A 26,254-nucleotide genomic window follows, 5' to 3' on the forward strand; every position below is an offset into this window, starting at 1 on the left:
TTTTTAACAACTCAGTAGGATCACATTCTGCTTTGCATTAACAAACCTAAATATAAAAATGAACGTGTGGTCAGTTGTTAATAAAAATGGCTGGATGCATGTGCATTAATTGGGAGAACACTGATGAATTAAGGCAGGTAAACTAAGTGAGTACAATGCTATTTCTATTGAAATTTGTGGAAAACTCCTGATGACTTAAGCTGCCAACAGTCTCATCAACGTTAATGGTTATGTCTGCACCATCTCCTAAGGCAGTTCTCTGAAAAACAAATTCACCCAGCATGCATACTCGGCCTGCAAACACAGCCTTAGGGACAAGCAGAAAACACCTTCCAAATGTGCTGGAATCCTTTGGGCTGCAGTGCTCGCAGCAGACATGCACGTCCCTCGGCGTGCCCATGCAGCCCTGCAGCGGGTGGGCTGGAGGCTGATGGTGGCCGCAGCGAGGGCTCGTGCTGGGGCATCTCACCCAAAGTGCAAAGGTCTGGCTCCGCTTCAGACCCTTTGGCAGGTGGTGCATTTGGGTAACTCCACCACGTCCTCTTCAAAGACCCCCGATTTGCATGAGCTTTTCCATGTGGTGCAGCAGGAACATAACATGTTCTTGACTCCCTCGGAGCAGCCTTGTCCAGTGGCATGAGGTTCAGGCTTATTCCCTGATCTTGGCATTCCCTACTGCAACACTGGCACATCATTACTGCAGAGCACCACGGCTGTGTTGCTGCTGCAGAGGGTGCTGCATCACTCAGAGGTGACCTGTTCCTGCTCCGGGCGCACAGGATCCCAGCGCCAGGGAAGAGGAAACAAGCAGGAGCTGGTGGTACCACAGCTACCCAACCCGTATCCCCACGGGGCCTGACACAGACACCTGCCTGGCACACAGATGACCGTCACAGACTCAAGAAGTCTATGAAATGATGGGAGGAGTGAGGAGAAGCAATACAGGAAGCCTTCATCAATTTTTCCATGCATGGATTTATTACGAAATCAGGTATTTATGGGCAATCATAACAGTTTCTGCAATAATAAGGTTTAATACTTTAAATTACTTGGGAAGATTCCACACGTCCTCAAACACTTAATTTAATATCTCTGTTATTCCTTAAGATGAGTTTTCTTACACCACACAATAAAAACATTAAAGTGTTTCTGTTTTTTCCTGTGCTGCAATGTACAGCTTCATGCACTGCAGTCTTCGTTCTCACAAGAACATGCTATGTGTGCATCAACAGTGTCCTGCATATCCTCTGACTTCTGGTCGAACTTCGTCTGTTTGTCCGTCAGGCTGGTAGCCGAATCTGATAGGGAACAAGAAATGAAAAGTAAACAGTATGCTTCAGAAGTAGTTTTGCAAGGCACAGCATTTACCATGCACTAGTCATTAATTACAGCAGGCTTGGCTTCTCCTCACTGGCTTACGTATTTATATTTGTCTAAGTCACGCAGAGATGTTCCAGGAAACCCACTTACTTAATAAGCCAGTTCTACGTTGAAAACTACTACTTCCATGTAGAATTTTAGCAGTAATACATTTAGGAAAGGATATTGTGGTCTTAAAGGAAAAACAAACTTGGAAAACAGACATGACCCCATCATGTATATAATCTATATCTGTTTTATCTAATCTCTTCTAACCTACAATATAACTATAAAAAAAACATCCTCCTATATCACTGCACCTGTGTGCAGGAATCCCGCCCACACCTGCCATTCTATTGCCTAAATCAGCTCAGTGAAATAGGATCACGCCCAAAGGCAGCAATATATAAAAATATACATGGTGAGGATCCCCGTTTTGGGGTGCTGCACATGATCAGATGTAGCCGAATCCTCGCAGGCTGCAATATGCAGGTTTTCAGCTGAATCACAATGTTGACTGTGCTGTTATTCTACCCTTACCCTGTTAGTTCATAGCACCATGAAAAGGAGTTCAGTTTAGATTTTAAATGCCGGTATCATGAAAAACAGTAAAATTACAGCAGAAAAAAATCTCTGTCTCTAAAGAAAGTTTTACATATTAATGAAAACAGGGCAGGTCTTCAGTCAATACTGCAGTAAGTCCATCCCTACCTGTGGATATGTTAGATTATTCATACTTTGAGTGGAATAACTGAGTCAAGGCACAATCTATTTAGACTTTTGTGCAGCTCCTCTTCAGTAGGCTTCTGTTGACTTACCAGCTGGGAGACAGTGGAAACCAACAGTGACTGGAGCAGTCTTGGTGGCGGAGCATCCTTTCGTACAGCGCAGCACGGGCTCTGTAGAATAGCACTTGGACTCTACCCCCGCAAGCTGAACTGTCTTCTCAAGCTTCACAAATGAGCGTCGCAGTTTGCAGGCTGTAACGTAATAATTGGTGATAATTTATGTGCTTGCGTACAAAATCTTCACATCTCCCCATGAGATGACCCGTCTCCCAATGTTGCCAATTTACAAACAAATTTACTCTATGAAAACCATATTTTGATCATAAGTAAAGCAGCATCCCTGACTGAGAAACGTTTCAAATCAGCTAATTAGATATGGAGCTATGGAAAGTTAATTTCAAATGCAACTGCTTTGTTTCTAGATTAGCATGTAGAAACACAGTCTGATATACTTTCTAACAACCATTTTGCAAAGTAAACTGGCTCACAGAATAGCTGCAAACCTGCATTCAGAAGCTTTGAGTATTCAGCGGTGGAAAGGGGGGATTTCTGAACAAATAAAAATAATAATTAAAGAATTACACTATTGCCACTGTCATTCAGACTCAAAATTGCTGCAGAAAGAGACCAAAAGTCATTGCTGCCAGCCAGCAATATTGTTCCTTTTTTGGATTCCCAGTACAAGCAGCTACAAGTGTGTGAGAAGCTACATGGGTCACAATTTACTCCTGACTATAAGCTTTATTCTCTAAAATTCCAGCCATTTCCACCATATGTGAAATGGAAACACAACATACGGTCACTACCAACCATGTGAAAATTATTGTGTACGTGCGTGTGGCCTCCATATCCATCTAAAGCAAGTTTGACGCCTGATATTCTTTACGAAGACATAGGAGAATAACAGTTGATGTACAGAGAGACATATAGAAGCCACCTCCAGGGAGCGAGGAAGTCCTTCCCACCAGGACAAGTCTTCTTTACACAGGCAACGTGCCTCTTCTCCTCGCAGCACCGTGGTGTGCTGTTGCATCGTAACCTCAGCTGAGAGCACCGAGCACACCAGGAGATCCTAATCTACTGGAGCACTTAAAATACAGCGTTTTTAATTTCAACCATGTAATTAAGTCCCTGGAACTGCTCATATGCTTGAATGCTTTGCTTGACAGGTTGCACTGGTTCAAAAATCAGGTGGTCAGCCAAGGTGAAATAGTTACTAATCCCCATCTGATTTTTTGGTGGATCAAATACTGGCTGGAAAATGCTGTTGAGCTTAAATCAAAGCATTCTGCATTAATTTATCCTCTAACATGTTTTTCTGATCTTCTAAAACACTTCAAAACTGAAACAAACATTTTGTTTCAGGTTGGTTAGTTAATTTCCACTGACTTGTGGTTTTTGGCTTGTTTGTTTAACTTGTAATTTCTTATTCCTTTCTAAACTGACACATACTTTTTATACTTAATAGAACTTAATAACAAACCCTTTAAAAATGCTTTTTTTTCAAAGCGTTTATGGATTTAAAATTTTCTAAATAAATTCTACATTTTCTGTACCACTGCAGTAATAGCATATTAAATTCATCAGAGCTCGCATACCTCCTGTACAAGGCTTTTCTTCCAAAATCCAAGAATGCCCAAAGCTCACTGCGTCTTTAGCTAGATATCCATTGGGCATCCGATATTCCTGTTCACATTCTGCATCATATTTTCCACATATTCCACACATTTTCCCTGCCATCCATAAAGCAACTTGAATCTTCGAGAAAAAAAATCAAAACCATTTCAAGTTTAAAAAAAATAGTACCTACGGAGCAGATTTTTGCTATGTAGGTCCCTTTCAGTATAAGTTAAAACACAAACATTTAAAATCTCTTTGCTGAGGATTCAAAAGAGTCTGACAGATGCCAGATTCCTGTGGTGCTGCAGTGTCTTTAACTGTTACAGCCTTTAAAACCTACTGTGCCAGTCTAGTATGTTGTTATTAATAGTCTAGACTATTAATATGCTGAAGCTTTTGTATGATGGTTGTTTTCATACTATAGCTGATATTTACAGTGTGGTTTACCGATTTCTTACAATTCCCATTTCACATTATTTTTAGAGCAGCCTTTAAAGCACTCATTCATCTTAGAAGCATGGCTGCATTTTTGCTGATTTGAAGAATTATACAGCTGTAAGAACAATGCACAGGAGCTAAAACCTCATTTTTCTTGCAAATGCATTGCTGGCTCAATGCGTGCACGCTCACGGGCCCATTTCCCAACACACACCTGTACTGCAATAAAGTATTTTTGTCGGTGAAAGAATCTCACTTCTCCCGCCGAGAAATAAAGAGCAGGACTGTGCAACCCTGTAGTGTCATCTTCCCTTTTGGGTTTTTTGGGCCCTGCACATATTTGGCTTTGCCACTGTGTACTCTTGCACTTATACATACAGATTTAAGGGAATCCTATGGAAATTTCTCAACACCCAAGCTTATGAAGAGGAAGAACGATACCCTGAATGTGTATCCATCAAAGTACAAATTCTCAATGCCATAGGCTGGGGCAACAAGTACAAGCCCTTGCTTTTCACTGTGGATCCACAGAGAAGCACCTAGAAGAAAACAAAATAAAACAAAGCAAAACCAAAACAGACCCAACCTAGCTTCTTTAAGAAGGAAAAAAGCAACTGTCATGTTTCTAAAATGTTCTTTTCCTTGAAATTTCTCAATTGTTCTATTCAAGAAACAAAACATACAGCAAAACAACATAGGAAGGTGTATATATAGAAAGTAGGTGTTTCTAAAAAGTTGGAAAACAATTTTCATGATCACAGATTTTTTAATTTTTCTCTGGGTTATTTTCTCTGGGTTATTAACATATTCATATTTATTTCTAGAAATGATTACAGAGCTGCCTATAGTATTTGTATAGTTGTGCAGCCATACAAGGCCCTGACTGCACTATAATGGAGTAAGGAAACACTAAGAACACCATGACTGTCACCGGAGCCATTTCTAGCACGATTATTGCTTCCCAAGTACATAAGAGGACAGAGCTCAGCACTGGCAGATGCTAACCCGATTTCAGCAAGACGTGGCCTGATTTGTGTACTACAGCTCCACAGTCAGGAAACACCTGCGTTGTACATAGCCCCTGACTGCATAGCACAGAATGCCACAAGGTCCTCCCGTGTCCTTTCACAGAAAGAAACTATTCCTGCATTGAGAGAAGCAAGAAGGCTATTTACCAGTTCTCCATATTTATTCCTAGCAGATTTCAGAATGCTAGCCAAATTTATGCCCACAAATCAAATCAGGAAAAACGTTGATATACAAGTGTGGTGAAATTTTAGAAAAGCTGTACTTCGAAATGTTTTAATCAAGCAAGATTTTGTAATATAACCGAAACACTTCTCAAATTTGGAAATCCAGCGGGAGCTGCAGTAATGTATGAAAAGGAGGGATCTTCATGTTAGTTATATCTCGCTTAGTTTGGCCACTTCAAGAGCTTCACACTCTAATCAGTCTTCCTATACAAGGGAATACAATACAAGTTCTTAAATATTAACCTTACAACCAAAGGTAGAAATATTTATTGAATACAATCTGATGGAATCTCTTTGATAGTCTTTCTGTTTGTCTGTCTGCCTTTCTCCCAAAACATACGTGAAAATGAAACAGCAGATGCTGCATCGCTTACCAGCAGATACGTATGAAACATTCCTCGTGGGGCTTTCAACCCCATCTACCAGCAGTTTCACCTGGCCGCTCGCAGGATGCATATCAATTTCACTATTAAGGAGAAGAGTGTTCAGACCCTGTTTATATCACAGTCTCACACATACAATGACAAAGGCATTTTCCTGCTAACTAAATATGACTGGTCACAGCATAAGCTCATTTCAACTACTTAAATTACATCAAGGTATTCTTGTCACCTAAGATGCAGGATAACAGAATCATAGAATCGTTTAGGTTGGAAAAGACCTTTAAGATCATCCAGTCCAACCATTAACCTAACACTACCAAGTCCACCACTAAACCAGTTAAGGGTAGACTAATAATTAATTTTGTGTTTCCTGGCTTGGTGGCTGGATTATTTTTTAATGAAAGTAAAACTAGGAATCATTAAGGTTGGAAGGGACCTCTAAGATCATCAGTCCGACTGTCAACCCAACACCACCATGCCTACTAAACCATGTCCCAAAGTGCCACGTCTACCTGTTTTTTTAATACCTCCAGGGATGATGACATCATTAGCATCACATTCCATATGCATGGCAAGTAAATAAGGGAAATGCTGAAATCCCATGGGCTGCTAACCATTGCATTAAAGCTCAGATCTAAGCTCCTCTCATGTTAAATGTGGATGATGTAGTCCCTCACGCTCCCAGCATCTGGCAGGAGTTACTTACTGACTGCCAAGCTTGATGTTGATTGCTTTCAGGTTCATAGCTTCTTCAGCATCCCTCATCATCACCAGGAACTTAAGGTCAGAGCTGCAATCCTGAGCCAAGATGTGGTAGCAGTTTGCCGGCATTGTGTAGTTAAACTGAACATCGTTAAAGGTTGTGATCTTGTTGTGGGAAACTGAGCAGCGAGCTGGTTAAATAAAATGCCAGTGAGTATTTGCTTTTCCATAAAAGAAAGTTGTTAAATGGTAGATTTTATTTTTAGTGCTATATTATTTTAGCTTTTTTTTTTTTTTTCCACTGTGTGATACGTTTGTATGGATTACAGGAGCTTTTGGCTACTAAGCACTCAAATTCTAAAAAAAGGATGGAAAATTTACTCCTCTATCTAAAAAAAAAAAAATTGCCAGAAAGTTTAAATGTTACCATTTCAGATAATTGGTATCTTGATACCTGAAATGCTGATGATTTCTGTACTACATGCAAAAAATTCTCTCCCAGTTGAACCATCCTCACATTATTGCAGCACATTTCCTAATTAACTGGACACAAATAATCCCAGAAAAATTCAGAAGGTGTTCAAGTAATTTGGGAGAGGGAGGATGTCATGCTTCTGAACCAGATTAGACCCTGACCTTTCAAATTCTCGAACACTGCAGAGGGGGCCTCAGCAAAGGCATTCCAGATGGGAGGCTGCAGCTCTGAAGCTGGTATCCTCGGACCTACAGGGAGTGACAGGGGAAGCCTCATGGCTTTTTCATAGATGATCATCTGCAAAGGAATTCAAAAGCACATTCAAAACACACTTGTGCCAGCTGTTCACAGCAAACAGCTGAGATCAGCTTGTTCTCCTATGTGGAAACTAATTTCAAATTCTTCTACTTTGGTTGACAAAGAATTTATGTGAACATAATTCATCTGACTCAGCGTCGGTGAGCTTTTTGCTTCTGCTTACAGTTTTCTCTCATGGTGTGGGTCAGCATTCAGATATGATTTAGGAGAGAACGAATTACTCCCCTTCAAAGGTGGTTAGGCGAACACTTACGGAGCTACTACAGATGGAAATGCATGTCATTATGAGTACCCACGGCACTCTCTTTTTCCATGAACAAGGCCACTCTATGAATATACTTGGATGTAATATAAAAAGGTTGGAAATAAACAAAAGTTGTTTTCATCATTTGCACACAAACAGATGCTTACTTAATTTTTCTTTCTCAGAATTGACTACTGTAATTAATTTCTACTAGGAAAAAATAGGAGAGTGATAATGATATTTCATAATTACATCAGGAAGCTTGATAACAACATCACATGTCCTTGGAGAAGTTAAAGCCACGATCACCCTGGCTTGTCGAGAAGGATTCTTGTCTGTTTTTTCAGAGAACCCCAGCATAAACGCAGCCCCGGGGACAAACTCGTAAAACCTTCAAAAATTCAAATCAGAAAGATCTGGTGAAATAGGGAAGCAAAAAGCAGCACACATCCCAACCAGGCTGCCTCATGTCTCTGTGTAAGTAGCATACTGAGTCTTCAGGGTCACTGGTTAGGTCCCCATGACCACTCTCTGCTTTACTGAGCAGGTGTTCAGTGAGAGGAAGGGTCTGTTCCTCAGTTTTCAGTAATTATGTCCAGTATAAAGAATTACTGTATGTTACAACAGGATGGCTGTGATCTCCCACTCAGCTTTTATGTCCAAAGGCAGTACTCAGACAGATCAGAGAATAAAATCATAGTCAGTACTTTAACCACTAGAACCTCATGGGTGGATGCTGATTTTTCCTAGTTGACCGACATCATGAACGAGTGTCACTAAAGACTAAAACCTCACCATTCTGCTATGGATCTGACACTTGAAGGAACTTTAGGCCACTCTAGTTTCACTTGTACAGCAGGGTGGGTGGCAAACCGCCCAGTTACCAGCTCAGTTGAAATCTTGTAGTCCTGGCAATTCCGGCCCCATTTCAGGTAAGCCTACAGTGGAGAGAGAAATGGCCCATTTTTAAATGCATGGAACATGGTTTTCCTGTGATGCATATGGCTTTATATAACTATTTTTGAGCCTTACCACTGCCTTGTGAGCATTGAGGACTGAAGCATCGGCACAGAGCTTCCACTTGCTTGAATCTGTGAGGTTTGACACAAACACCTGCACCCGGGGCCTGATGGAGTCAACATCAGCATATACCACGAGCTGGAGGCCTCCTATCTTCTTATCGTTACGAATGCCATGAAGAAAACCAGCTAGTACTGGTGTTTTAACATCTCCCAAAAACTTAGGCTAAGAAGAAGGGAGAGAAAGTATGCAAAGAATATCATTATAAAAGAGTTACCATGGAACAATTCAGATGCAAGATCTAGATGGATAAATGGAAAATAAGCAACTGAACTGCAAATATATACCAGCATATGTACCACACATACATACACGCCTATAAAGTCTCATGCATATGTCTTTAATGTGCATGTGCCTCTGCATACACAGATAGATTTTGTCACTGTATTTTGTATGAGCCAAAATTTGTCCCATTTCCTGAGCTACAGCTGATGCTGTGGAAATATTCATATCATTAGGATACAGTATCATAGAATCATAGAATACCAGGTTGGAAGGGACCTCAAGTATCATCTGGTCCAACCTTTCTTGGCAAAAGCACGGTCTAGACAAGATGGCCCAGCACCCAGTCCACCTGAATCTTAAAAGTGTCCAATGTTGGGCAATCCACCACTTCCCTCGGGAGATTATTCCAATGGCTGACTGTTCTCATTGTGAAAAATTTTCCTCTTGTATCCAATCAGAACCTCCCCAGGAGTAACTTGTACCCATTACCCCTCATCTTTTCCAGTAATGACTATATGATTTGGGCTTCATTGTTAATATGCATATATTTGCCTGCGAATGAAAGAAAGTGGTTCGGTTTGACTAACAACATCAGCTGTCAGTTGTACTCATCACTCATTCTCACAACAAGAACATCCCCCAGCTAGCGTCCTCCTGTTTATCTGTCTGGTTGGTCTGTTGGCTTTCGCCTCACACTTCAGCTGTGAGCTCTGTGGGGCAGGCAGGTTTTTTGTTTGCACAGCACCCTAGCACAAAATACAATCCAGGACATGGTCTTCAACATCAAGAAGCTCCCCCCTTGACAGCAGTGCCCTAAGCGTGCTATGATCTGCAATTCCTTCACTCCATCATTAGACTTCATCACTTGCCCCAGAGAGCAAGCCTGCACGCATCAGACTGGGTGCTGGTGAGGAGCCAAGGTGCTACATGTCACCTCTGGAGCGTGCTTTCTGCTGAGGCTCCTCTTAGCCTTGGCCTCCACCACCAATGTCCTTGCACTGGCACTGCAACACCTCAACTTCCCTCCTGGTTGCAGAGTTCGCAAGATCAGTCTCCGCAGGCATCTGTTGGGTGAGATTGCCATGAGGGAAGGGTTGTGGTGCAAGTAAGAAGGATCTTCACCTCACTACAGAGGAAAGTGTGTGTGGGAAATATGGTGTGTGCCTCACTCTTGATTGATATCTGAGACTTGAGAGGTTGATATTTCTCTCTTTCTGTTATCCTAGCTGTACAATTACTGCGAGTGTACAGCCACTCCGCCATTCTTCCAAATTGTCAAAAACCCCTAAAGATGATGCAGCTAACCTGCGAAGCAGCTCGACATGAGGCATGACTGGATCTTGTAGAGGACGACGAGCTGCTAAGTCGGTCAGCTGGGAGTTTTCTTTTTGGGAACTGTAAGAAGAAAACACATCATGCCTAAGAGGGTAACTTAAAAGCATGCTTGACGAAATCGCAGTAGGCAGTGCTGCAGAATACTCTCGGTCATGGCACTTGGTGTTAGCAAACTTGCGTTCCAATACTGAGCAGCTCAATGACTTGCAATATAATACACTTCGTCCTGCTTAGTACATGTGATATAGCTCTGAAAAATCTTGGTTACCCAAATATATCTGACCCCTCATAAGAGACAAGTAAGGAACATGTCTAGATGAGAATTCCCTGTCTGAAAAAACAATGGACCAGAGCAAGTCAAATTGAACCAGCCCCTCAATTCAATATGAAAGATCAGAACTGATTCATTTTATTTCTGGAAGGGCCTGATCAACTGGAGGACACAATGAATGGACCAACTGAATGGAAAGGATCAACTGAATGGGCACACACAGCTGAATTTTTCACTTTTTGAGGAACACCAATCACAAGTACACTGCTCCTGGCTGAATTGTGCCTTAGTAAGAATCTTCTGCTGAACTAAAGTACCATAAAATAAGGTATCGTCCCACATTTGTCAACATAGCTATCCCACAGTGTGTATCAACAGTGGTTCGAACCCAAGAAACCAAGCGATCAAAGCCAGTCAAATGACCCAAGCTCTTGATGGTAGGATCTTTGTTCCTCCAAAGTGAGTGTCTGTACTGCTTTGGTGGAGCTTCGCATCTACTTTGCAGAGTCACAAATGGCATCATACGCACAACACAAAGGAGAACATAGCTCTCTGTATTTATGCATCTCAGAAGAACCGCCGTGGTTGATTTGGTGTTCTAAATGTTATCAGTACTGTAATTTTCCTCAACAAAGACAACAAGTTGCCTTTAAGGTTTCCATTTTACTTATGACAGATTCCATACTTAATTTACTGAGGAAAGAAAAACTCACCTCTTGTCTATGTGCTGATCTAAAGCGGTACCGATAAATCTCATCATCTCCCTTTGAAAATGATAAAAACAAGAAGATGAAAAGCCTCAGAAGAAAAGAAACGCTGCAATTACATTGAAATCTGAGCACTGGGAATTAAGTAAGGATTTTACTAATTATCATTCATACATAGTTCTGTATGCTTAGTCACAAGCACATAATGCAAGACTTGAAGTAGTTTATATAAAGCGTTAATGTTCCTACTGCAAAATTAAGAGAGAAACATGCAATGTATGTTGATGGAAAGTAGTAAATTGGCAAAAAATTGTTCCCTGCCTATAACAAAAGTTTCAACAAACTTGTGGAAACTTTTGAGATGCTTTGAAGTAGACATCTGAGCCAATGATTGCAGGTGTGTTTGCAGAATAAATTTTGCAATTTTGTGTCGCTAAAATTTACTGTGTCAACTCATGATTTCCTGATTTATAATGCAAAGCCAGCTGCCATCAGGAATGAGATTCATGAACATTAGCAGTATTAGTCAATTTACTGACAAAGTTACCCATATTTTGGAATATGTGCTGCTGCTGCTGCTGCTGCTGCTGCCGCCGCCACGTTCCAGATGTCCTGAATGATGCCCATGGCTATGGTGACTCGATGACTTGCTGCTGCTGCTACTGCTGCTGCTACTGCTGCCGTTCAGATACCTTGAGTGATGCCCATGGCTGTGGTGACTCGATGACTTGCTGCTGCTGCTACCTCTCCTACTACTACTACTACTACTGCTGCTACTACTACTACTACTGCTGCTCTTGCTGCTTTTGCTGCTGCTGCTCTTGCTGCTTTTGCTGCTGCTGCTCTTGCTGCTTTTGCTGCTACTGCTGCTGCTCTTGCTGCTACTGCTGCTGCTCTTGCTGCTACTGCTGCTGCTTGCATCTTTGTTTCTCACTTGTTTGACTTGATCATTCTCATCTTCAGCCACAGCCTTTTTACGATCAGAGGAAGTAGCAGATGATGAGGAAGAAGAGGAGACAGTTGAGGAGGCAGATGATGAGCTGGAGGGATTTTTTGCATTGGGGTCTGTCCCAAGCTCTGTTAGCATAGTTTTTCCTTTCTTAGAAGGTTGCTTCTTCTGGTGTCGTGTTTTATTTGCTACCTGCAAAAAAAGTTCAAAGAGAAGTGCAAGAGAAGGGATACATCTTGTTCTGTATTTACAAAGTAAAACCTCGCTGGGTGTCAGACAAGCTGCTCACATCAGCTTTTCAAGGAACAGTAACTTCCCTGCCTCACTTACTGCAGAAGCTGCAAAACTCCCTCGGATCCACTCCACCCAGCTGAAATCTAGCCCAGCACAGAGGACCAGCCCCAGCTGCATGCATCCCATAGAATCAATCCCTCCAGATGTGGCACTGGCTGACAGGCCTGGCACTGGCACCTTTCAGACTAGCCCCATCCTTGCTTTCCCAAGCCAGCTTTCCACACTGAACTTCAAACCCTTGGCTTCATTTATGGGAAAATATTCCCCACTCCCATGCTCAAAGTCTCTTACCTTGAACACCTTTTCAATGCCTAGAATCTTCTTCAGTTTAGCTTGAATGTCCTCATATGGAGATGAGTCATCCTCTTCCTCGGACTCCGAGTTTACCACATGAATTATTTTGGAAGCTGCTTTCGATCCTGCCTGAATCTCCAGCTGTATTTTATCAATCCCAGCATCTGTTTGAACTACACACCGATTGCACACATTAGAAGGTTGTACTGCTTCAAATAGCATTGACAAACCTAAGACGAGAAGGCTTCTACTCAATATTGTACCTGGCATCAAGACTATTTTAGCTTCACGTTCTCCAATTAATCTGTGCAAATACGTGTTTTTGAGAAAACTGGCATCTTGTGACCTTCTGGAAAAGCAGAGCTGACAACCAAGATGATGCAGTTTGACACAAATGTCTCGTTTATGAGTTTTTCTTTCTGTGCCATGACGAAGATCCTCTTGAGAACTATAAGCATATTTCCTTGGCGTGCTGTCAGCTCTTTGCTGCATTGGAGATGAGTATGTGAATACCACTGGGAGCATATTATAGGCAAGAGTAGAACTGCAGACATGTGCATCACAGAGAGGGTAAATATTACTATATAAGCAAAAAGGAATAGGTTACCATTGTGAAACCTTCACTGGAAGCTCTCTCTGATGGTTTGAAAGGTTCTTCCACAATATTTGATGAAGCATCTTCTGGGAGAATTGAGGTCCTCTTTTCAACACCTAGTTCTCCTATATTTCTTGATATAGCAAAAGCCTTATGTCTGTTGAGATATGCACAAAAAATGGTAAATTATTCCAACCCACTGTCTTTGGACTAAATGAAATATGTCCCTGTCAGTATCATGTGACAGCACAGAGGTATGTTGTTTGAACATAGGGATTGTATATGCAACTATAAGTATAAATATATTAAAGACAAATAAAAGTTCATGACAAACATCAGTTCCTTATACCACAGGAAGTTTTCAAAATCTGGATAAATTTAAACAAATGTCTAAAACATGAAAGGTATTCATTTAAAAATAAAAATTAAACCCCCTAAAAGACAATAAAATAATAAACAAATAAAAATTAAAACCACAAAATAATAATAAAATAATAAACAAATTAAAATAAAAATTAAACTCCTAAATAATGTAGGTATCTTTTGACTTTTAACTCCCCTATTTCTCTTAGTTGCTCTTTATCCCAAAGTTTATGCTACACACTGAAAAGTCACCCTGCCTATCTAGAAACCTCCATAAGAAGTCAGTGAATAGTGAACTTCGTAAGGTTTCAGCAACAGAAAGTATCCTGCAGTAATGCTACCATACCTTCCAATCACTATCTCAGTTTCCTCATGGCATGGATTTGTTTCAATCTTAATATTTTTCAGTTTCATGTCTATCTTGGCATCAAACTTCATTGGCACTCTTGTCAGGACCTTGCCTTGAATTTCAACAGCATGTTGGAAGTATTCGGTGTTGACACCCATTGTTGCAACTGTATGTACATAGAAGCTGAAACGGAGTGAAGCGGTCAGAGGTAAGAAAGGTGCTCTTTTTTAACATGTGGTTCTGCCTTTCCATAAAAACCTCCATCATATGTAAAGCCTTAGAAACCTACCATACCTTGGGTTTATGTCAGCCCGAATATGCATGGTGGATTCAAGAAACTGGGAGGGTCTAAAATCTGCAGTTAGAGGGGGGGTCATCTTTCCATCAACTGCAAAGGACAGAACAACATTTTAAAATGGTAAAAGTAAAAGAAAGGATTTGAATTTAAGCAAGACACAGTTTTCAGGAAGAGGCAATATTTTTGTAAATACAAAAAATATGGCTGGAAAACAAGATATGGGGTACATGAGATCTTTTATGAGTCTGAAAAATACTGAAAATATACAGAAAGCTTGTTCTGTAGGCAAAGGTTCTGATGCAACGTATTGAAAATGGAAATAAAAATATAGTAAGAAAATACAGAGCTGACCAAAACTGAAAGTTTGTTAATTAGTATAACATTAAAATTTCAGAAACGCGTGGAGCCAGAAGACAGAGTGAAAGGTGGGCAACCAGGCTAAACAAGCCCTGCTCTCCAATCTTTCCTCACATCAGGTGTGAACATATTTCTTGTACTGTGGACCCAGAACTGGACATTGTATTCTAGATGCAGCCTCAGATGTGCTAAATAGAGGGGGAAAATAATTTCCATGCTAGCTCTGCTCCTGCTGTTACAGCCAGTGATGCAGTTGGCCTTCATCACCACAAGAGCACGCTGCTGATTCGCTATGCCAGCTTGTCCTCCAGGCCTCCCTGGCCCTTTTCTGCAAAGCTGCTTTCTGCCTGGGTGATGCACAGCCTATATACACTTGCATGGGTTACTCCATCCCAGGTGAAGGACTGCGGATTGCCTTGTCAAATTTCTTCACGATTCTGTCAGGCCATCCCCTCCAGCCTGTCAGGGTCCTCCCACGTGGCAACCTGACCCCCCAGTGCAGTGACTGCTCCCACCAATTCCATGTCATCATCGACACAGATTTGCTGAGGGTGCCTGCTTTTCCAAAATTCAGATTGTTAAAAGAGACAATGAACAAGTGGTAATAACGGAGGAATGTTGCTCATAACAAGCCACCTATTAGACTTTCATCTGTTGACTACTCTTGGAGATCAGCAGTCCAGACAGCCTTCATTCACTTTGTAGCCGACTCATCCAATCCATACCTCCCCAACTTGGCTGCAAAGATGTTATTAAAAAAAAAAAAAAAAAAAAATTAAAACCACCCACAGATCAAGGGGCAGGGGTTCAAAGATGTTATCAAAACAAACTAACAAACCAAAAACCAACAGCAGCAAAGAGTGGGCACATGAGACTTCTATAAAGAGCATAAGTGCATGTAGTTCACCCTTCATTCCTTATGCAGCGTCAGCAAAAAAAGGGTTGGTTTTGCCTAAATTAAAAGTCTGCTGCACAACAAACAGTATGATCACTGGAATAACTTTGTGATAAGTATTGGTTCTTGCATATTTATTTTTTTAAAACAGCACTCTGTCTCTTTTCACAAGCCCTCTTCTCTTCCTGCCTTCTCTAACATTACTGGTAGCTCTCTTTTGATTGTCTTCTATTTTCTTTCCTGTTTAAAGCACCATTGAATCCTGCTTAACTTGTGTGTGCACCTCTCAGGAGCCAACCCATTCTGCCCATGTCTGCAGTCAGCTCTCCACGCAGGTCTTGTATTTTCTGGCCTTGAATGCTGTGATCTTTCTCTCTCTGGTTTCCCAGATTCTCACCTCACCTTCTCTGTCTTCAATCCATTCAAAGATGAAGCAGAAATCAGCTGTGTCCAGCTTCTCTTCAAACATCTTCACTACCTCCCCTCCACTACAAAAATGACTTCTTTTTCTAATTTTCTGTTTTTCCACTTCTTTCTCCAGCCCCTCTTAGCCTGTCCCTCTCACGCCCTGCTCAGAGCTCGCACAGCTGATCTCCTACTTCCCAACTCACCACTGAGTGCCACACGTGCCAGAGCAGTGGTGTATGACCCGTACTCCAGCGGCAGACCGGTGCAGGTAGGAACTATGTATCGCAGCTCTCCCAGCCACACTGGCTGTGTCCATTGTCCTGCAATGCCATTGCGGATTTGGCTGGCGATTCTCTTCATCACTGTGCTCCTGTCAGCAGGTTCTAGCACAGTCTGCGGTAAAACAAAGATCCAAGAGGCTGGGATATAAAAGTACAATGGTGTCAAATCTTGCAAAGAAATGTAGGGGTCCCTGGTACCTTCACAGCCTGCTGGAGGACTTCCTTATTGATGTTGACATAGGCCAGCTCTTGGCCAAATAGTTTCAAGTAGGCTGATATCAAAGGGGTTTCTGTTGGCACCTCCTTCCATCCCAGCAGCTAGGGAACAGATAAAGAAACAAGAAAAGTTCCTTAACGCAACACTTTACAAATGGTAATTCAGCAAGGTGATCAAATCCATCACTGACCAAGCTGCAACTTTCCATTGCTGCTTGTGTTTCTTTGCTGCTTTATAAATCATAGAATCATAGAATCGTTTAGGTTGGAAAAGACCTTTAAGATCATCCAGTCCAACCATTAACATAACATTACAAGTCCACCACTAAACCAATCAAGGGTAGAGCAGCAATTTCATGTTTCCTGGCTTGGTGGCTGGAACATTTATAATGAAAGTAAAAACTAGGAATCATTAAGATTGGAAAGGACCTCTAAGATCATCATTCCAACCATCAACCCAACACCACCATGTCCACTAAACCATGTCCCAGAGTGCCATGTCTACCCTTTTTTTGAACACCTCCAGGGATGGTGACTCCACCACCTCTCTGGACAGCCTGTTCCAATGCTTGACTACCCTTTCCGTGAAGAAATTCTTCCTAATATCCAATCTAAATAGCACAGTGTCACTAATTCAGACTTAGTCCCCGTCACTGAGATGCCCACAAATGGCCTCCTGGCCAGTGTTTTGTATTCTGATACAATAAAATTTACACAGAGGGCCTGGGCCGTTAGTACCACTAAATCCAGTTTGAAGGCACAGCAACAAATCCCCTTTTCTCTTGAAGACAAAGGCATGTTCTCATAAATTAAGTGACGTAGATGAGGGGAGGGAGGAGGAAGCCTGCCAGGCATGAGACACGCACCGTGCCGCAATGCCCGCCTCCCCCTGATCCTCACATGCTCCTTCTGCAGCCATGCATGAGGTGAGGAGGAGGCAGGGCCACAGGGAGAATTTGCAGAAGCTATCGCAACCATTGCAGGAGCGATGGCCCCTGCAGTCCCACTGCAGCGCTCTCTTTCACAGAAATACTTGAGCTGACTGCTAGGCAGGTAGTTTACCTTCTGAAACAGGGCTTAACTAGTATGTGAAGCCTCACTAAATACCCCTTCATATAACCCACACATTGCATTACTGAAAATACCTACAGCTTTTCCAATCTCCTTTATCTTTTTGTATGTGGGATATTCAGCAAACGGTATATTTCGTTTCATGATGATGTTCGTGAGGCCTTCCACGCGGACACCAGCCTACCAAAACAGCATGAAAAGGAGCAGTCTGAAACATACTCACAAAGATGAAACTTTGTGGTCAATTTTAATTTTAATTTGCTTTAGTATCGATTTAGGTAAATACTTACCTCCACCAAATCAGCCACTGACCCTGCAGAATATGCCATCAGCTTGGAAATTATGGCTGATGGGAACATTGTTCGCGGGCTGTTCATAACAAAGACATCTCCAGCAGCACCAAATTTATAGTTATCTATGGCAGAAGTAAACAAGAGACACGTCTTTTTTCTAACCATTCTGCTTATCGCTCAAGAGCATATTTCTGCAGCTTTTTCCATTACGGACTGTAAGATACATCATTACATAAGTTTTAACTGTTTAGGCCCAAATTAATAAATGGTTACTCAAGCACTTTTAAATATGTGACTGTCACATTTAATTCCATTTCTTATTAAAATGCAGAATGCAGTATTGCTCCAAAGGACTTCATGTCTCTTAAGAATAGATTTCTGAAGGGAAAGCTTCCTGGTCACCAAAACACTTTTACTCACCAAAGTAACCACCGATATGTATGACCTTGCTATATCGATAGCTCAGCCTGTCCAGTTTGGGGGCCAGCAGCTTAAGGGCGATATTGCAAGCTGAAGATCTAAACAAAATGAGAAAGGTAATAAATCCAGAAATAAGCTGCACCCCATCAGAATATAAACTGAATTCCATCTGTCAGCACATGCAGTGCTCTCTAACAAGAATGTAACAAAATTTATTATTTGCAGAAGGTTGCCCACTTCATTCCTATCTCCACTTACATGTTGTACATGTACGGCAATCTGCTCTTCGACAAAGCCTTCATGTGGGAATACACAAAACTGGCCACTTGCAAACTGCTCTCCTTCATTGCCACATTAGCTATCGTTGTTATTAAAGGAAGGGCAGGCCTTGTCTCGAAGATAATAGCACAAGCCATCATTCGCACTTCAGGGGGAAGCGACTGGTCTGCAAGGATCTGGATGAGATATCCCTGCACCTGCAGAGAGAAAAGACAGTGTCTGGAATTACCAATAATTGAGACTTTTTTTTTCAGACTGGATGCACACGTAACCCACAAGAAATATGGGAGAGGAGGTCATTATCCCTGCAGAAAGGTTTCCTGATCTTTTTTACTGCATAATGATTCCTAGTTTTTACTTTCATTATAAATAATCCAGCCACCAAGCCAGGAAACACAAAATTGCTACTCTCCCCTTAATTGGTTTAGTGGTGGACTTGATAATGTTAGGTTAATGGTTGGACTGGATGATCTTAAAGGTCTTTTCCAACCTAAATGATTCTATGATTCTATGGTTCCACATCATTTTATTAAGACAACTGAAGGGGCCATGGCCATGGAGGAACAGCCCCGTGGAGAAGGGCTGACTGAATCTGAAATAAATGTCCATGTATCAGTGTATTGGGTCAACCCACCACAATCAAAAAGACATCAGCATAGCTTTTTGCATTACTGACATTCAGAGATGGGTAAATAACTTTGGAAGAAAGAACGGTAGATAATAAGATAGATTCATTCTTTGGAGTAACTCTACTGACTCAGTGAGCATGCTTCACTATTTTAGACCACTTTTTAAAGGGTCTAAAAAAGCTCACCAAAGACAGTCTGAGTGGATGCTGTCTCATATAGCTCCCATATCTAAAGCATCTGAAAGGCAGGAGTTTTGCCTATGCTCACCATGCCAGCAACCTCAGCAGGAGGTCAGTGGCGACTCATCCAACTTCAAGGGAAGGGTCTCAAAGAGGCAGAGCAATGTCAACATTTTGCCTAGAAGGTCAACCTAAAGTGTCTGTCTCTCTCCTCTTGACTACTGAGGCAGGTTAAATTATATGTCTGACTTTTAGGTGGCTAAATTTCCACCCTATATAACTAGCACAGGACTTAATTGGTTATGACGGATGACTAAAGAAACACTGCTGATATTCTTCTGGAAGCTTCCTGCTGACTAACAATTATTACAGCTTAGCAGAAAGCATCAGCTGAAATATAAATTGTATTGTGTTGTTCTTAAAAATAATCCTTTCTTTTAAACATGCTGAATCCACAGACATGATACCATTAAATTCATTACCCTTTACAGCATATATTCTCTAATTCACTAAGTAAAGGAATCTCTGACAGATCACACTTACTGCTTTGGGGTCCTTCCAAGCTATTTTTCTCAAGGCCATTATGGCATCAAGCTGAATGTGGATGGGGATATCAGAAGCACTGGATGAAGATATGGGAAGGAACTTCAGGATGCGCTTGATGCTGGCTGGTTCTCCCACATTACCAATGCACTTCAGAGCTAATTTCATTTTGTCTTCACGGCCCCTGCTGATCGCTTCATCTGCCAGGTCATGGATGGGCTATAGGCAAAGCACAGTTCAGTCTTTTCTTCCTAATGTATAGATTATCCACAGTGTTCTCCTTACCCACTGAAAAGCCTATCACAATAAACCAACAAGTTTTAATAAACTGACTCAGTAATGGCTTCTCTCAGGACTTTACCTTACGATGTGAAAACTATGTTTTCAATGATGAAGCAAATATCTACATTAGTAAAATGATTCATTGCCTTTGTTCTGAAGGAAACCTATGAAATCTGTATTTGTAAGTCCAATTGCCATTTTTATACTGTATCTTAAAAGAAGTAAGCTAACATAATGAACATTACTAGGCCATTAAGAACAACCTGAGAAAAAGCTGCCCACCTGAAGTGCTTCTTTAGGACAAGCTGAGGTTTGAGAACAGTATCTATTGACCACAGAACTGTATCCCAAGCAGGCAGCTTGCTGAAGCACGGGATTTTTCTGAATTCGAGAACTGGCCATTAAATCCTGTGGGGAAAAAAAAGGCGGGGGGGGGGGAATTAATTTGGTATTTAATACAGTGCTTGACATTGCTTTTAGAGCAGGAAAATCATCAGAGCTTATCTGAGGGGAGCAGTTTCAGAATGATTATTGTTCACATCCAAACGAATTAAATCAGCTTGTAGACATTTTATTTGCAAGCTTCACTTAGCAGCTTAATTTCCCACTAGTTTCAATACAAATAAGCATATATAAAAGTTTACATAGCACCATTTTGATTTTCCTCAACTGAGCATAACAATGAAAATACAAAGATTATGGGTAAACATCAATCTATAAATGGAATATCCTTAGAACAATGTGTAACTCAATTATATGAATGATGCATTCTTAAATCATACCCTTTTTTCCTATTTGAGGAGAAGAATATTGACTAGAGATGGGAAAAATCCTGTTCAGAATAAATGATTCATTAGTGCCAAATTATTTGATGCTTGCACTAATAGTTTCATTTGCAGCACTTTCCAGTTTATAGGAATAGCTTGCAATTAAAAGAGCTATTCAAATGACATAACACACAAATCACCATTTGTTTCAGAAATAAGAGATTGAAGCGGACAAAGTTTTGCCTGTAGAAGGCATGACACGTGATCTCAGAAAACTCAAATGGGAATTACTCTCAGAAGCTGTTATGGGAGAATGGCTTTTATATCCATGTAGCAAAATGAAGACACAGGACTGTGTCTCCTCTCATGTATGTAGTGCCAAAAGAAATACATGGTTCAGCATTTGTGCAAAATTGGTATATATGAGAGGAGAATCCAGTCTCTGACGTACTTTATAATCAAAGGTTGTCATCAATTATCATTCCTGTTGTTATCAGATAGGAAAGAGTCACACGGATTCACTCACTGCTGCTATCGGGACAGTGTGTTCATCAGCTTTCGTTAAATGGAGAGCAAAAGAAACAGTTAGAAGAGTCTGAAGGTAGTTCAGGTCATCATTGCGAATTCTGGTCTTAATGAATTTGAGTGCTTCTGTGGTGCCTGTCGCAGAAACTGCACTCAGCAGCCATCGCCTGCAAGCAGGTTAAAAAAAAAAAAAAAATCTCCTTAATTTTAGTTCTCAGTTCTCCAAAGATGTAAAAGTTTCTTGTAAGTTGGTACAATGAAATACCTGTAGCGGGGTTTATCTGAAAATTGTCTCCAGATGGACTCAAGACTATCAGTGCTGGCTATCCGGCAGAGCTGGACGAGCTCCAAGAATCTGTATGGAACATCGTCGTGGAAATCTTGTTGGTTATTCAGGACTATGTGTTGCAGTGTTTCTACTATCTGTTACAAAACATGAGAGAGAGGGCATACATAACTAAATCCTTTGGAATTTATGACCATTACTTTTTTTTTTTTATTAGGAAAGCAATTTGAAGACCTAAAAATACTATACCCGTTGCTCGGGGTTTTTCGTCTTGATTAGCTGCAGTGGCATCTGTGGCAATGAGGATGGGAAGTGGTAACGAAGGCTTCCGTAGCTCTGCATGGAAATGTCCGGGGCGCTCCCCCGATCGCTTCTCACTTCAAGCAAGGTCAGTTGTTGTCTGTCAAGAGACAAGAGTCACAGGAGGAATGAATTAACTCTCTTCTTCCATCTGCCTTGGCTGTTCGTTGGCTCAGTGATGCTGTGATGGTATCAGTTTTACTCTTTAATGATTTTCCTTATCACAGTAAAACCTTACAGTCTGCTAATGGATAAAAGCCTTCTAACTGGAGCAAAATAGTATTAGTTATCCACAATGAAATCATTTCTGAGGAGCTAAACCGCTGTCTTCTGAATGAGAGCTACCAACAGTGTAATCAGTTACCTTATTTCTATGTGCACCATCTTCCTCCTGACACTATAAACTAGCCCTTTTTCAGCACAGAGTAGTAAAGTTACGTTCTTCTAAGCGAGCAAATGAGCTTTTCTCCTTTTATTCCATGTAATTGTAGTGCCAAGTGCACCAGGGTACAAATAAAGAATGGTTCACTGACTTTTTAGGAGTGTGGAAATCCCACGTATGAGTACTCGCAGCTTTACCCAACCGCTGTGGAGCTCAATTCTCATTTCACTTCAACTGGGGGTGAAAGGGACCGCCAGAATCTATAGTTATTCTCACTTTGTGAAACAAGCCCGTGTCCCACCTACCTTGCTTCCGTGACAGCAACACCGGTAGGTTCACTGAGTGGTGAGATCTCATATACCTGCTGCGACGCCACTTCTGTGATCAGGGTGCCACTGTCTGACTGCTTCAGTTTGTAGGAGAAAGCCGCCGTCCCTTTTATGAGCCTTGCTTTCTGCGGGAGGACAGAGAGACCCAAAAAGCGATTGGGAACAGAATGGGCGTGCATCTAATTAGGACGATCTTTCCACATCTCACATACCATCATGTCGACAGGACAAGGATAGATGTAAGCCATCCCAACGCTCTTCTTCACCTTTTCCTGGCAATCATTTTGGTCTACGGTTTTGGTAACAGAGACACGGCTGTTCTTCCTGTCTTCCTGGATGATGTACCTTGTATGGCAAACACCTCCAATTCCAGCCTGGCAGATCAATAGAGATAATGAGACTTCCCATTTAGATCCAGATTTCACTGTGTGAGAAGAAGTTTTACTGAACAAAGCTTCTGAAGGAGCAGCAGGAGGGTAAGGACCTACTGAACAGTCTCAATTACGTTTTGAAACCTGTTACTATTACACACAATCCTACTGAACTAAAAAATAGACATGAATAATACTTGTCAGGGGATGGAGTTTAAAATTAAAAAGTAATCAATTAATTAATATCAACAACGAACAAATAAAACGGATCAAGTAGCTGTATCAGGGAAGCCATATAACAAATACATTCGTAGCTAATAATCCTTTTTTCTTCAAAGGATTGCATTTGAAGTCTTAAAGACTGATATCTTAAAAAGAATCCAGCTCAGATAATTTGCTCAACACATATGCACACATTTTCTTCTATGTGAATAAAAATTGCCCTTTCTTGGTGATGAGCATTTGAAAGTAGATGCAAATGAACAGAAACTTGAAGGAAGAGCACCTAAAGAGGACACATCCTTTCAGTAAAGTAGTTTGAGAATGGAAAAAACAAACCTCTTGCAATTCATACACATTCTGTGATTTTTTAATGGTTATCTGCATCATGTTCAGTATTCCTCTCACTATGTTAATACACATATTGGGGCAGTCTTCTGGGCCAAAAATGTTTCCAATCCGTCCGCTACTGTATTCAAACTTGAAGGGCCGGGTAAAACATGAAGAAACCATCTGGGTGATTTTGGAAGATCGAGTAAATGGGTCCCTGGGCCAGATGCCATTGTATTCCTCGAATTGTGGAGAGCGGATCTGAGAGGAAATTAAGAAGAGATACTTATGTGAATAAAATTACTTTGGTATTAAATATGCAAACCGATTGGAAGAAATTAACATAATCACTGGTTTGATATGCTTTCCTTCCAAATATAGGCTTAGCAATTCATACAGCAGTTTATTCTTTCATGTCTTGCTTACACTATTGTAAAACCGGTATAAACCTTGTGGGCTCAGCAGTGTTGTGTTATTTTATCTTACGGAAGCGGTTAACGTATCACTATTATCTCCCAGGGACTTTTTAAACATTTTACTTGCATTAAATCTATAGGGAGAAAGGCCGATTTAAAAAGTAATTAAAAAATTCAAGTAAAATTCTCCCTATTTTTTGACCCTTAAAAAAAAAAAAGATTCTGCTTTAGGTGAAATTTAGTGTTTAGAAATTTTATATCATTCTAAATGTCAAAAAATACAGTTTTAGAATGTTTCATTTTAACTTGTCCCCTTCCAAAATTTTTTTTACAAAACTCATTGCTATATTTGATTCATATTTGTGAATTGCTTAAATCAACCCTTTTTTTTAATAATGAAGAATGTATTTATAAACCTTCACCCCCCCACCCCACCCCATACCAAGACACAAAGTAAATCAGAAGCAATTTCAGGAGCTTTGGCAAAAGTACTGCCAGTTTAGGTGCCTCAGAGCACAGCCTGGTGCACACTGTGTACGAACTCCAGGATGAAGACTACAGTGAGAAATGCAACCCCATGATTTTGACATCCCGCCCTCATCAGTGAGAGAAGATCTACAGCTCAGCTACAACCAGTAAGGGCTCTGTCACTGAACTCTGTGCCCAAAAAGCAGCTCTGATTTGTAACTAAATTAAACAGACAAATCAAAGTCTTTTTCTGAAACGTATTTATTTTGGATGGGTCGGGTCCTATCTCTGTTGATGTCGGCAGAGGCATGATTTTACACATACAGATCTTTTATTGCATTACCCAAACACTAAGTGTTATTACACACTCCTTTTTGATGCCTTTCATTTTTTTAATCTTTCTTTTGCCACTTATCACTTTTTACGTTTAGCTTGTACCACTTTTTTAAGTCTACATTCATTAATCGCCTGCATAACAATGATTTTACATACCCATGTGCTGGCGTCCCACAAAAGTTGGAAATGCGTGTTGAGAATAGAATCAAATCTTAAAATCAGAGCAGGCTTGAGTGTCTTGAGGTAGAAATAAACACTTTCTAGGAGAACCCCTGATTTTGGCACCTCTATTTCTGGTACAAATTCTTGAGGAACACCTGCTACGAACAATTTCCACAACAAACACCTCGAAGTGACTGGATGCCAAATCACTCATCACTTCCAAAACTGTAGCTTGCAGATCACTCTCTGACATCTACAGCGCTGAGCCTCCAGCTTTGTTTCCTACAGCTTTCCTAAATCACAGATTAGCCAGATGCAATTACATCACTGTGGTTTATAGTTCACTGCTGTATCGTACGTTTGGAAGAAGGCACAGTACCTTGAGGAGGTAAGTGTTCTCCGACAGCCCACTGATCTCTAGTTTGCTGCTCAAGCGCACGCCGACTTTGGCTAAATTCTTTTCTTGAAGCCCATTCAACACCCAGCCTTCATAGCTGTACAAATAGCTCTTCCTGCTACTGAATCCAGGGTCTGCGGGGAATAACAGCCATTTTCACAATCCTATAAACACATCTCATAAATAAGCACCACAGCACAGTCACCAAAATGAAGGTTATAGAAGGAAATTTACTTACCAATGTCAAACTTCTGGCTACCTGCAAAAAGAGATGGAAAACCAGATGAGTAACATCCAGTCTAGATCCAATTGTTTCCACTGAACTTAAGGCAATTTTGGGAAAGAGGGATGAAGGAGGGATACGGAGGCTTACCTACAAGGGTGAGCGCTAGTGCAAGTGTGATTCCCCTCATAGTGAAGGTCAATGGGGCTCTGCCAGACATGGTGAGACTTTTATGGAAGAAAGCTCAGGAACACGTGGCTGTGTTCTGCTGAATTCTCAAGTTTTTTATCAGTTTAGGTAAACACTTCCCTTTTTGCAATCATACTTTCTCTTCGGATGGAATAACGGAAATCAAGTCATACCTTGGCAGCCCACTGATTTTCATATAAGCCCTTTGCTGGACTGTTGAAAAGTTTCTACTTATCCTACTAAAACAATTTTACTAGGCTGTTTACAATAAATTTACAATAAACACATTACTTAATTTCCTAGATTGTGTCACGGCTGGCTGCTGGATTTTGGTCCTGCCACAGATTGGGTTGATTTTGCC

At 41.0% G+C, this 26,254-nt stretch overlaps 1 protein-coding gene across 1 annotated transcript; it reads right to left on the bottom strand.

Moving 5' to 3' along the window:
* Window positions 1-1,179: 1,179 nt before the first annotated feature.
* On the bottom strand, window positions 1,180-25,924 carry LOC104037818 (vitellogenin-2). Its single transcript, XM_009492008.2, has 35 exons — window positions 25,855-25,924; window positions 25,720-25,740; window positions 25,464-25,615; window positions 23,712-23,963; window positions 22,995-23,156; window positions 22,759-22,907; window positions 22,021-22,171; window positions 21,751-21,908; window positions 21,487-21,652; window positions 20,476-20,601; window positions 19,912-20,130; window positions 18,540-18,757; window positions 18,282-18,379; window positions 17,859-17,983; window positions 17,647-17,748; window positions 16,480-16,599; window positions 16,204-16,393; window positions 14,337-14,430; window positions 14,040-14,225; window positions 13,343-13,487; window positions 12,999-13,221; window positions 12,733-12,908; window positions 11,746-12,339; window positions 11,205-11,255; window positions 10,191-10,280; window positions 8,613-8,825; window positions 8,376-8,518; window positions 7,833-7,971; window positions 7,180-7,315; window positions 6,548-6,734; window positions 5,833-5,924; window positions 4,647-4,744; window positions 3,746-3,905; window positions 2,178-2,339; window positions 1,180-1,298 (listed from the first exon to the last, which is right to left on the bottom strand). Exons 1-35 carry the CDS (start codon window positions 25,922-25,924, stop codon window positions 1,180-1,182), a joined length of 5,487 nt encoding a protein of 1,828 aa, XP_009490283.2.
* Window positions 25,925-26,254: the final 330 nt, after the last annotated feature.

The sequence above is a fragment of the Pelecanus crispus genome, chromosome 5, assembly GCF_030463565.1.
Source record: "Pelecanus crispus isolate bPelCri1 chromosome 5, bPelCri1.pri, whole genome shotgun sequence".
NCBI lineage: Eukaryota > Metazoa > Chordata > Aves > Pelecaniformes > Pelecanidae > Pelecanus > Pelecanus crispus.

Coding starts and splice junctions, on each gene's coding strand:
- LOC104037818 (XM_009492008.2), bottom strand. CDS start 25,924: ATGTCTGGCAGAGCCCCATTGACCTTCACTATGAGGGGAATCACACTT. Junction 25,741..25,854: donor ACTAGCGCTCACCCTTGTAG/GTAAGCCTCCGT, acceptor CTCTTTTTGCAG/GTAGCCAGAAGTTTGACATT. Junction 21,653..21,750: donor TCAGATAAACCCCGCTACAG/GTATTTCATTGT, acceptor ACCTGCTTGCAG/GCGATGGCTGCTGAGTGCAG.